The sequence below is a fragment of the Haliotis rubra genome, unplaced genomic scaffold (genome assembly GCF_003918875.1).
Source record: "Haliotis rubra isolate DU_JTF1 unplaced genomic scaffold, ASM391887v1 Scf186, whole genome shotgun sequence".
Classification (NCBI taxonomy): domain Eukaryota; kingdom Metazoa; phylum Mollusca; class Gastropoda; order Lepetellida; family Haliotidae; genus Haliotis; species Haliotis rubra.
This window is the reverse complement of record NW_025765847.1, coordinates 518690-531428: the sequence shown is the minus strand read 5'-3', so window position 1 is coordinate 531428 and position 12739 is coordinate 518690. Positions and strand designations below refer to the sequence as shown.

At 41.7% G+C, this 12739-nt stretch overlaps 1 protein-coding gene across 1 annotated transcript in view; it reads left to right on the top strand.

Annotated features, from left to right (window-relative positions):
- The window catches only part of LOC124273921 (low-density lipoprotein receptor-related protein 1-like), a 188903-nt gene that overhangs the window by 162464 nt on the left and 13700 nt on the right, over positions 1 to 12739 (top strand). The window contains 14 exon segments of the mRNA XM_046709263.1: positions 3000 to 3119; positions 3317 to 3430; positions 4672 to 4803; positions 4973 to 5107; positions 5379 to 5513; positions 6014 to 6120; positions 6590 to 6760; positions 7515 to 7705; positions 8661 to 8881; positions 9346 to 9543; positions 10133 to 10334; positions 11469 to 11579; positions 12182 to 12289; positions 12463 to 12605. Coding sequence (XP_046565219.1) covers positions 3000 to 3119; positions 3317 to 3430; positions 4672 to 4803; positions 4973 to 5107; positions 5379 to 5513; positions 6014 to 6120; positions 6590 to 6760; positions 7515 to 7705; positions 8661 to 8881; positions 9346 to 9543; positions 10133 to 10334; positions 11469 to 11579; positions 12182 to 12289; positions 12463 to 12605 — 2088 coding nt within the window.

The following is a 12739-nucleotide window of genomic DNA, read 5'->3' as shown; positions in this document are numbered from 1 at the left end:
ACTTATATGACATCTAGGTTGGTATAATTGGCAAAAAGTGTATGGAAGGAAGACCAGAAGGCATAGAATTTTGATGGGTTTGCATTTGAAAATGCTGTGTATTTGGTAGCTTTGTAATAATTGAGTATTTCCCTTTGAAGCACTGTAAAAACTGGCTTTATATTAAATCTTGCAAAGAAAGCTAATGTGTTCAAAACTGCATACAAACTTGATTCAGATCCGTCTAAGGTCACTGTAGTGTTGTCTGCAAATTGGGCTAAAAGGCTTTGTATATTACCTATCTTTATCCCTTTAATTTTCTTATTTTTTCTGGGCGGTGGGGTAGTCTAGTGGTTAAAGCGTTGGCTCGTCACGCCGAAGACCCGGGTTCGATTCCCCACATGGGCACAATGTGTTAAGCCCATTTCTGGTGTCCCCCGCCGTGATATTGCTGGAATATTGCTAAAAGCGGCGTAAAACTAAACTCAGTCAGTCAGTCAGTCTTATTTTTTCTTATTAGAATAGCTAGTATTTCGGCACATAGGATAAAAATGTAAGGTGATATTGGGTCTCCTTGTCGGCATCCCCTAGTTATCTTGAAAAACTCACTCGCAAACCCATTTACTAATACGCTTGATTCACTGTCGTTTAGCAATACTTGTATCCAATTTCGAATACATGGTCCAAAGTTGAAAAAATCCATTACATTTTGCATAAATTTTCTGTCAACCGAGTCAAAAGCTTTTTCAAAATCAATAAGCAGTAATAATCCTGGAATTTGATATGATTCACTATAGTCCATTACGTCGTATATCTGCCTTGTGACTTCTCCTATGTATCTTCCTTGAATAAAACCTTTTGATCCTCGCTGATAATAAGTGGTAATATTGTCTTTATTCTATTTGCTATAACTGCAGAAGCTAGTTTGTAAGAGGTATTTAGTAGTGATATTGGTCTCCAGTTTTTAGCATTTTTTACTTTTACCACTCTTAGGGATACAAGTAATAAGACCTTGTTTTTGTGATAATGGACATGGAACCATTTTCATATGCATATTTCAAGGAGTTAATTAGAAATTTATTTAAGTCATTCCAAAAAACTTGAGGAATTCACTGGAGAAGCCATCCGGGCCCGGACTTTTATCATTTTTCATTTTCTTTAAAGCGACAAAGCGTTTCTTTGTATGTTATTTCTCCCTCTAAAGATGAGGCAGCTTCTTCTGACAGTTTAGGTATTTCATCTTCTATGAACAATTCTTCTAATTTAATTTGTGTGCAGTCTTCACTTAAGTAAATTTTTTTGTAGAATGTTCTAGTCTCTTCTAGTATTTCCTTATAATCTTTTATCACTGTACCGTCCTTTTTTTCCAATTCCATTATTGATTTATTTAAAAAATTTCTGCTTTCTAATTGTAAAAAGTACTTTGATGGTTTTTCCCCTTGTTCGATCCACTTTGCCTTAGATCTTATGTATAGACCTTTTATCTTTTGTTTACTAATTTCTTCTAAGTCTTGTTTAACTTCATTTACTTTTTTAAGAATTTCTGTCTTTTTTCCAGCTGGTTCTGTATCCAGGTCGATTTCCAATTCTCTCAATTTATTTTCCAAAGCCTTTTCCCTATTTAAAGTCATTTTCTTTTTTGTAGATGAATAATATATAGTCATACCTCTAATTTCTAGAAGTAGCATTTCCCATAACAGTTGATCATTTATGGTATATCTTGTTTCTTCAGCTTTTGCTTCCGTTTTAACTTCATATTGTTGTAAGGTATTCTTTATTGTAGTTTTTACTTTTTCAACATATTTTTCATCGTGGAGTAGAGAGTTATTAAACTTCCAAAATCCTTTCCCTCTTATCATTATCTCCCAAAGATATTGCTAGTGAGATTATTGAGTGGTCCTAATTAATGCTTGGGGATATATCTGTTTGTGTAACTGCCTGTAAGAGATTATGTGATACAAGGAAAAAATCTAGCCTTGATTGTTTAAGCGGGGTTGGTTGTCTCCAAGTGAAACGTTTTTTATACGGGTTTGATTCTCTCCTGGGGTCTTTCAAGTCTAATAGAGTTATAGCGTTTAATAGTTCTTGTCTGGCTTTTGGGTTATTCATGTGTTTGTAGTTGTAGGTGTCTAAGTCACTGTCTAATACCATGTTCCAGTCTCCACATATTATAAATTTATCGTTTTCTTGTTGTTTTAACATATTTTTGATATTTATAATGAACTCGGGGCAATCTTTATTAGGTCCATATACATTAATAATTGTGTAGTCACTATCATGTATTTTTACTGTCAGTAGAATATAATTTCCATTATCCATATCAATTTGTTGACCTGTAACCTTAAATTCAAAATTGTTATTAAAAGAATAGCTGTTCCCCTTGCATTGCTTCGAAATGGCTGAAATAACATTCACTATAGCCCCACTGCTGTTTAATGAGCTGTTCTTGCTCAGTAGTGAAATGAACGTCTTGAAGACAGAATATGTTAGCCTTTTTAGCCTTAAGAACCTGAATACCTGTTTTCTTTTAAAAGCATTATTGAGACCTCTGCAGTTAAGAGATAGAATTTTCCTTATTTACATTTTGTTTCATTAGTTATCTTAAATGATTTGCAGTAGAAGGAGATGGTTTGATTGACCGTGCAAGTTCTTGGGATGAGTAATAAAGCATCAACAGCAGCAAACATACATTTGGGAATTTTTTGGTACAACAAAGGTGAACAAAAGATATAACAGCAAACAATATATATATGTGTACATTTCCGACTTCCGTCCTGTAATGCTGGTAAAGCATAATATACATTTTACAGCCTTTTCCGTCCGTTTTAATTATAGTTTGTTTTCACTTTTTATGAATCCACTTTAGTTTGGGCTCTGGTTCTATGATATTACTGATATTAACAGTGGCATAGATTTCTGGATCATTTTTCTTCAGTTCCACAATATCGTGCATATCGTATTTCTACAAAGGGCCCAGGCCATGTTTCTGTAGTATATTGTGTGATGTTGTGATGTTGCAGATAGGAACTGTACAAAGGATGAGTTCCGCTGCAGCAATTCCGAATGTATACCTCTATTGTGGCAGTGTGATGGCGACAACGATTGTGCAGACGGATCTGATGAGACCCCCAAAATGTGTGGTAAGTATTTCTCTCTTCTCCCTCTGTTAAAACATACATAAATGAATTATGGAAATGTACAAAAATACTTTTGTTTTATTGAAATATATCTGTTTAATGTTACTACTTCCTCTGTTGGTCTGAAGGGAGCCAGTAGCGCGACTGTAAAGCTCTGATATTATGCTCTGTTGTAAGACAGTTTGTGTCTTGTATTGCAGACAGTTTGGGCTGTGCTCCAGGCAGGTTCCGCTGTAACAACAGCATCTGCATCTGGAACAGCATGGTCTGCGACGGCAACAGTGACTGTCCTGACAGGTCGGATGAAGATCATTGTGAGTACACCCTCTGAAACAGGAGTGACTTTCACTGTAGGATATAACTGGTGTGTTATTTATAGATCTGTTTGGAACATTGTTGAAAGAGTATTGTTGGTTTCAAGGGAAAAAACACTCCTGTTTTGAAAGTATTGAAGTATGAATGAGCTCCTTTTTCCAAGAATGAGTATTGCTTATTATGGACTATAATTTGAACTTGATGGCTTGTGTTCAACACTATTGTATGGATCGAAGAATGAGAAGCAGTTGGTCATATCATGATATACAACAGATGCCCTGGTCCATGTATCAATAAACCAGGGGGGCCTCTCTGTCAGCATGTCTGAATGTTTCCATAATGAATAGCCGCCTGCAGTGTGTGTCCTGTAGTGTTTGCTCACTTGAACAGTTCTTCCCCCGGAAAGTTACAGACTTGGCCAGTTCTTCCCCTGGAAAGTTACAGACTTGGCCAGTTCTTCCCCCAGAAAGTTACAGCTTTAGATAGTTCTTTCCCCGGAATGTTACAGCCTTGGCCAGTTCTTCCCCCCCATAAAGTTACAGCCTTGGCCAGTTCTTTCCCCTGAAATGTTACAGCCTTGGCCAGTTCTTCCCCCCTATAAAGTTATAGCCTCGGCCAATTCATCCCCTGGAAAGTTATAGCTTTGGATAGTTCTTTCCCCGGAATGTTACAGCCTTGGCCAGTTCTTCCCCCCATAAAGTTACAGCCTTGGCCAGTTCATCCCCTGGAAAGTTACAGCCTTGGCCAGTTCTTCCCCCCCAGAAAGTTACAGCCTTGGCTAGTTCTTCCCCCTTGGAAAAAGTTACAGCCTTGGCCAGTTCTTCCCCTATAAAGTTATAGCCTTGGCCAGCTCTTCCCCTCCCTTTGGATAGTTCTTTATAGCCTTGGCCAGTTCTTCTTCCGGAACGTTATAGCCTTGGCCAGTTCTTCCTCCGGAATGTTACAGCCTTGGCCAGTTCTTCCTCCAGGCCACATGGGCACAATGTGTGAAGCCCATTTCTGGTGTCCCCAGCCGTGATGTTGCTGGAATATTGCTAAAAGCAGCGTAAAACCAAACTCAGTCAGTCAGTCTTCCTCCGGAAAGTTATAGCCTTGGCCAGTTCTTCCTCCGGAATGTTACAGCTTTGTCCAGTTCATCCCCACTCCGGGCCATACTTTCCCCTTTGATTAAGGTACAGAATGTTCATCCTGGGCCAGTTCTAACTCACTCTTGATTCCACACTCTACCCTCCATGCACAGGTCCCAGGGAGCACCAGTGTCGACCGATGGACTTCAAGTGCCACAGCTCCCGACAGTGCATTAGCCAGAGCATGGTGTGTGATGGCACACCACACTGTGAGGACAAGTCTGATGAAGACTCCAACTACTGCGGTATGTATCCACGTCAAGGCAGTGTAGCTGTATAGTCACATACTTCCTGATATCCTTTATATTCACACGTTTTCTGGTATATACCCAATCCTGCAAATAGTGATTGTAACATTTGTTCACATAATGGAGACTGTACTGATATTTTGATCGTTGGATGTTTTGTCTGCAGATACTGTTAAGAAGAACCTAATGTGCACTTTGAAGAACGGTGGCTGTGAACAGCAGTGTCGTCAACTGACCAAGGGCATCAGGTGTGAGTGTAAAGATGGCTTCAGGCTCAACCATGACGGCTTCCATTGTGATCGTAAGTATTGATCATCTATGATTGTCCCACAGGTTGGGTGCAGCAAAAAGCTAGATGTGTAATTCTGCCAGGAATACAGTCCAGTTGATTTCCAGTTGTTCCAAGTTGATTACCTGTTGTTCCTAGTTGATTCCCTGTTGCTACAAGTTGATCTCCCACTGTTCCAAGTTGATTTCCTGTTGCTCAAAGTTGATCAAGTTGATCTCCCATTGTTCCAAGTTGATCTGCCATTGTTCCAAGTTTGATCTCCCATTGCACTGTTTTGTTCAAGCTATCAACCCATGTGATCAGTGGGGCATCTGCTCACAGAAGTGCAACTACACCATGGAAGATCGTCACCACTACTGCTGGTGTCGAGAGGGATACAGTCGCAGATTCGGGGCAGAAGGGGCCTGCACAGCTGATGGTGAGCCCATACCTGTACTTACATGTGTATGTACTGACTTGTGTATATACTGTCCCCAACACCTTGAGGTAGTGGAGCCATACTTCCTACTTATATGTACAGTCCCTCACGCCTCAGAGTTCTTGTATGTACATTTGTATGCTGTTGATTCCTGCTGTAATTGCCCTCAAGCATATGTGCTGTATTGTGTTATTGTTGGAGACGACCCGTGAAGATCTGGATTAGAATATTGGCCTTCAGTAACCCATGTCGTAAGAGGCGACTAAAGGGATCGGGTGGTCAGGCTCGCTGACTTGGTTGACACATGTCATCGGTTCATAATTGCGCAGACAGATGCTTATGTTGTTGATCACTGGATTGTCTAGTGCAGTCTCGAATTTTTACAGACCACTGCCATTTAGCTGGAATATTGCTGAGTGCGGCGTAAAACTAAACTCACTCACTGTTGTTGGAGACAACTTCCTATACAGCACATCGACGTTGTTTTTTTTTTGTTGTAGGGACTCCGCCTGTGATCCTGATTGCAGAGAAGTCAGTGCTGTTGCAAAGTCCCACCCAGGTCAATATGACCACCAACGGCATGGACGTCAAACCCCTCAATGTCACGGTGAGACCACCATGGTGCTATTGACGGGGTGTTGATCTTTACTGGAGGGTCTGGTTGATATTGAAAGGGAAGGGAGTTGATATCGAATGGAGATTAGGTGATCCAGACTTAAGACTCTTTACTGGAGGGTCTGGTTGATATCGATTGGGGAGGGGGGGGAGGTTCTTGACGGGAGGATGGAGTTGATATCGATTGGGGAGGGGGCTTTTGACGGGAGCATGGAGTTGATATCAATTGGGGAGGGGATGTTCTTGATGAGAGGTGGTTGATTTGGACTGGAGGGTGGAGTTGATATTGATTGGTTGAGGCTGTTCTTGACTGAGGAGGGGATAATCTCCACTGGGGAAGTGATATATGCAGGGCAGCAATTTTACATCATACCAGGTTTCAATCCCTTTGAATTCAGGTTTTCTCAGGCCATTGTTGTCCAAGTGTCAAATTTTGACACATATTTGTTTTTATGTCACAGTTAAACAACAGCAGGAAGAAGAACACGATTGTCGCAATGGACATCGACACCACCAAAGCTGAGTGGACTGCATTCATCGTGACGGAAGACAAAGATCACATGGTGTTTGTTCACAAAAACGTCTTGAAAAACACCCAGAACAAGCGATCCAAGCGGGACCAGAAATCTAAGGTAGTCTTTTTTCACTGACTAGCCACTTTATCTGATGGCGCAGTACATGATGTGGACTGTTTCTCAGGGAGAGACTACAGTCTGTTTATGGCAAAGGAAAACAAATTACTGTTAATTTAAGATATATTAAAACCAATGCAGAATTACTTATTTACTATACCAGCTCATTACTCTTCACTGTTGGTTTTATGTCTGTGCGGTGTAATAATTTGGGTGGTGGTGGCTGGAAAGGAGGAGGAGAGGGCAAAGGACAAAGGCCCTTTCAATTCCCCATGCAGGTACAATAGTGAAATCCTGGGGTCCTTGATGTTACTGGAACATTGAGTACAGTTTTACATCATCACTCAATGGACAAATGGAAACCAGCTGGGTTTAGCCTTGATAGGTTGGTGGGTGTGGGGGGTGGCTGCAACAGATAAATGGTGAACTACCAGTGCTAGGTACCCTGTGCCTCCACTTCCTGATTGGCTGATTAGCGATGGACAAATAACAATCTCCAATCAGTGCTAATTAGTTGATGTTTCTGACATTTCCACCCGTATCATTATATTCTGTTTGTTGTTCATATCTATAGGTATATCTTCCTAGGATTCATTCACTTAATATGTTCCAAAATGTTGAGTTCTCATAATATAGAAGTCGACATCCATTTTCTCCCTTATGTGTAACTCTAACTGCCATTCAAAGTTTATTAAAGATTGTTATATGACCTTGACTTGACTATGAGATGTGTCACTATTGTTCTTCCTCACAGGGTCCACAACTGTGGTTCGGCCATGCCAAGATTTCAGACATATCCTTGGACTGGGTTTTGAAACGTATCTACTACATCGATTCCACTACCCGTTCCATTCAGCTGCGGACATATGATGGCAGCAACCAAATGCACATCATCGACAGTGGACTGGAAGAGCCCAACTCCATAGCCGTGGATCCTAGCTCAGGGTACGGAGGACTGGGAAGGGATGAATGTGGCTTTATGTTGCAGTCATCACCATTACTGAGCCCTGTGAGAATCTGGGCTAGAATAGGTCACCATTAACCTTTTCTTGTCTTCCTGTAGGAATCTGGGCTAGAATAGGTCACCATTAACCCTTGCTTGTCTCCTTGTTGGAATCGGGTAGAATAGGTCACCATTAACCCTTGCTTGTCTCTCTGTGAGAATCTGGGGTAGAATAGGTCACCAAGTCACCCTTGCTTGTCTCTCTGTGAGAATCTGGGGTAGAATAGGTCACCATTAACCCTTTCTTGTCTCTCTGTGAGAATCTGGGGTAGAATAGGTCACCATTAACCCTTTCTTGTCTCTCTGTGAGAATCTGGGGTAGAATAGGTCACCATTAACCCTTTCTTGTCTCTCTGTGAGAATCTGGGGTAGAATAGGTCACCATTAACCCTTCCTTGTCTCTCTGTGAGAATCTGGGGTAGAATAGGTCACCATTAACCCTTTCTTGTCTCTGTGTGAGAATCTGGGGTAGAATAGGTCACCAAGTCACCCTTGCTTGTCTCTCTGTGAGAATCTGGGGTAGAATAGGTCACCAAGTCACCCTTGCTTGTCTCTCTGTGAGAATCTGGGGTAGAATAGGTCACCATTAACCCTTTCTTGTCTCTCTGTGAGAATCTGGGGTAGAATAGGTCACCATTAACCCTTTCTTGTCTCTCTGTGAGAATCTGGGGTAGAATAGGTCACCATTAACCCTTTCTTGTCTCTCTGTGAGAATCTGGGGTAGAATAGGTCACCATTAACCCTTTCTTGTCTCTCTGTGAGAATCTGGGGTAGAATAGGTCTCCAGTCACCCTTGCTTGTCTCCCTGTGAGAATCCAGGTTACAATAGGTGCCCAAAACAATGAGTGTACCATTGGACCAAATGTTCAGACTGTATTATGTTGCTACACATTTCAGGAAGATCTTCTGGACAGAACAAGGGGTGTGGCCAAAGATTGAGAGTGCCAACTTAGATGGCAGTAACAGAACAGTACTGGTCCGAGACGAACTGGACTGGCCAAACGGCATTGCAGTGGATCATGAGAATGGCTGGGTGTACTGGTGTGACACCAAGAAGAGCACGGTGGAGACAATCAATGTTCATGGCAAAGGAAGGACCATTGTACAGAGGTTCAATGGTAAGGGCTCTTTGTCCATCATACACTTAATCTATTTTCTTCCCACAAGCTTCCACACCATGCTGTTCTCTAAAATAATTCCTAGCATGTCTGGGGAAGTGGAGTAGCATAGTGGTTAAGGCTTTCGCTCCTCGCGCTGAAGACCCCATTTGATTCCTCACATGGGCACAATGTGTGAAGCCCATTTCTGCTGTCCCTGCTGTGATATTGCTGGAATATTGCTTAAAGCAGCATAAAACCAAACTCACTCACTCTTTCACTCTTAGCATGTCTGCAGTGACAGATCAGTTTGAGATATGGGATTACACTTTCTCACCTGTGGTGGCAGAGTTGGTTAGATTGTGGGTTTGAATCCCAGATGGAAGCCAACCCTCCAAAAGTACTATCTTTTGTATTTTATTCAGTGTATTCCCAGATATAATACATGTTTCATTTAGTTTGAGTTTGTGTTTGTGTATTTTCAGAGTCTGACCCCCCTTTCAAGCTGGAGGTGTTTGAAGACTTTCTGTATGTCCTCACATTCCACAAGTACCAGTTACTCCGAATCCACAAGTTTGGCCGCACCCAGAACCACACCCCTGTCGACCCCCAGGTGGTCTACACAGGCCTTGAACACATCAGCACCATTGTTGTGGCCCAGGAACAGAAGATGAACATCGACTGTAAGTCTCCTTCAATTTTGTATTAAGAGCATTTGGAGTAATGAGTGAATGCCGTTCCCCATACTTGTTGTATGAGCTGACTAGAACCCCATACTTCATACTTGTTATAAGAGCTGACTAGAACCCCATACTTCATGCTTGTTGTATGAGCTGACTAGATATAGGTTCCTGTATCACTTGTCTATTGTGAGAGGTGTGAATGTGTAATATTATATTGTTATTCACGCCTGTGGTTGTTGTAGTTTGGGATGATTACTTGACTGTGGTTCTGTTGATTGTTACATGACTGCCGTCATGTTGATTGTTATATGACTGCCGTCATGTTGATTGTTACATGACTGTCATCATGTTGATTGTTACATGACTGCCGTCATGTTGATTATCACATGACTGCCGTCATGTTGATTGTTACATGACTGTCATCATGTTGATTGTTACATGACTCTGGTTGTGTTGATTGTTACATGACTGCCGTCATGTTGATTGTTACATGACTGCCGTCATGTTGATTGTTACATGACTGTCATCATGTTGATTGTTACATGACTCTGGTTGTGTTGATTGTTACATGACTGTGGTTGTGTTCCAGTGCCCAACAACTGCACGAAGGACAGCCACTGTGGCAAGGCCATGTGCTTCAACTCTCCCCATTCCACCAAGGGACATACCTGTAAATGTCCAAAATATTCCAAGTACTTGAATGGTGGCCGATGTGACTTCGTCAAACCCTGTCAGAACTTCTGCGTGCATGGAAACTGCTCAATGACTATGTACAATGAGCCAAAGTGCAGGTAGGTGTCGTCGAATTACACCACAGTGTCAGTCATTAGTCCAGTTATATAGTTTAGAAAAATGTAAAAAAATGAACATTAGATTATATAAATATTTAAGCAAAGCCCAGTTTTCAATTCAGAGAAAGAAGATCTACAAGCATGGGTAACTGTTATCCCCAGTGTCCTTGATAAATGTCTTCACAATTTACATCTCAGAAGTTGTAAGAGGTCTTTGACTATGGCATTTTTGGACACTAATTTTCATTTTAATATTTATAACAATTATCATAATATTTTGTCTAGGTTCACCATCATTAATTCTGACAAGGGCGACGCTGTGTTTGTTTAAACACAATAGTAGTGTCTATCTCATCTTAATCACATAGCCTGATCATTTATCCATACAGGACCCAAATGGATAACGTTTTATCCTACTTGTTATCTGACTATATGTTATGTGTATCAAACTGAGACACATATCTACACATGTTGATTTCATGCTGGTTGGTGTTTGAGACAACCATACCTACGTGTTGAGTGAATGCTGTTTGACACACATACCTACACATATTGGGTGAATGCTGTTTGAGACACATGCCTACACATATTGGGTGAATGCTGTTTGAGACACATGCCTACATATGCTGATTCAATGTTCTGTGAGACATGCCTACATATGCTGATTCAATGTTCTGTGAGACATGCCTACACATATCAGTTGAATGTTGTTTGAGACACATGCCTACACATATTGCTTGAATGCTGTTAGAGACACATGCCTACACATATTGGTTGAATGCTGTTAGAGACACATGCCTACACATATTGGTTGAATGCTGTTAGAGAGATGCAAGCCTACACATACTGGTTGAATGCTGTCAGAGACACATGCCTACACATATTGGTTGAATGCTGTTAGAGACACATGCCTGAACATATTGGTTGAATGCTGTTAGAGAGATGCAGACCTACACATATTGGTTGAATGCTGTCAGAGACACATGCCTACACATATTGGTTGAATGCTGTTAGAGACATGCAAACCTACACATATTGGTTGAATGCTGTTAGAGACACATGCCTACACATATTGGTTGAATGCTGTTAGAGACATGCAACCCTACACATGTTGATTAAGTGTTGTTCTGTCAGCTGCCAGGTTGGCTACACTGGTGTCAAGTGCGAGGTCAGCGTCTGTGACAACTACTGTGGTGTTGGCACATGCAACATGCCCAAGGACCACGACTCAAACCCCACCTGCAGGTGAGTGTGTTGTTCGCAATAAAGACTTTCATGTACCTTCAAGTTTGGAAACATAAAGCCAATGACAAGTTTATCAGTTGAGTTTGTAAATAACTGAAAGTATTTATGATGTAGTTTGTTACATTCTGGTTACAAGCCAGTATGGTTGTTGAAGCCTGTCAGGCAGAACAATGGACTATGAACATATTTACAGGATACTTGCCATTTAAACTGTCCATAGTGGATTACACCTATGTCTTGTGTTACACCTTTAGATTGTATTACACCTGTGGCTTGTGTTAGACCTGTTCCTTGTGTTACACCTGTGGCTTTTGTTACACCAGTTCCCTGTGTTACACCTGTGACTTTTGTTACTCATGTGGCTTGTGTTACACCTGTACATTGTGTTACACCTGTGGCTTGTGTTACACCTGTTCCTTGTGTTGCACCTGTGGCTTGTGTTACACCTGTACCTTGTGTTACACCTGTGGCTTTTGTTACACCAGTTCCTTGTGTTACACCTGTGACTTTTGTTACTCATGTGGCTTGTGTTACACCTGTAGCTTGTGTTACACCTGAGGCAAGCACCTGTTTCATATATTACACCTGCCCATATTTTACAGCTGCCCCGCTGGCTATGAGGGCCCTCGCTGCCGGACCTACAGGTGTGCCAACTACTGCAAGCATGGGACCTGCCTCATCGACAAGACAACCAGGAAGCCCAAGTGCATGTAAGTTCACCATGCAGGGAGACACCTCACAGGTGCCCCTCTGATCAGCTCATGTTCTGGACAGATGACTTTCTGTAAACTACGTATATACTTGCTTCAGAAGAGAAAGTATTTTGTGTTTAAAGTAATGAGACCTTGCCCTCTGCATCACAATGTTTACATGTCTGTTACAGCTGTGATGTCCGCTTCACCGGCACGACATGCGACGAGAAGAAGAAGATGTGGTGTGGGCAGTACTGCATCAGCGGCAACTTCGTGAACTGCACCACCCTCCCCAGCGGCCAACCCAGTTGTCTGTGCAAGGAAGGCTTCAAGGGTGAGTCTCCTGTTTACATGTAGTTGTAGCACTCCTTCCTATATGTTATGTAAGTGTGTGAGTGAGTGAGTTGGGTTTAATGCCCATTTAAACAGTATTTCAGTTATATCCCAACATCACGTGGGAGAGAAGCC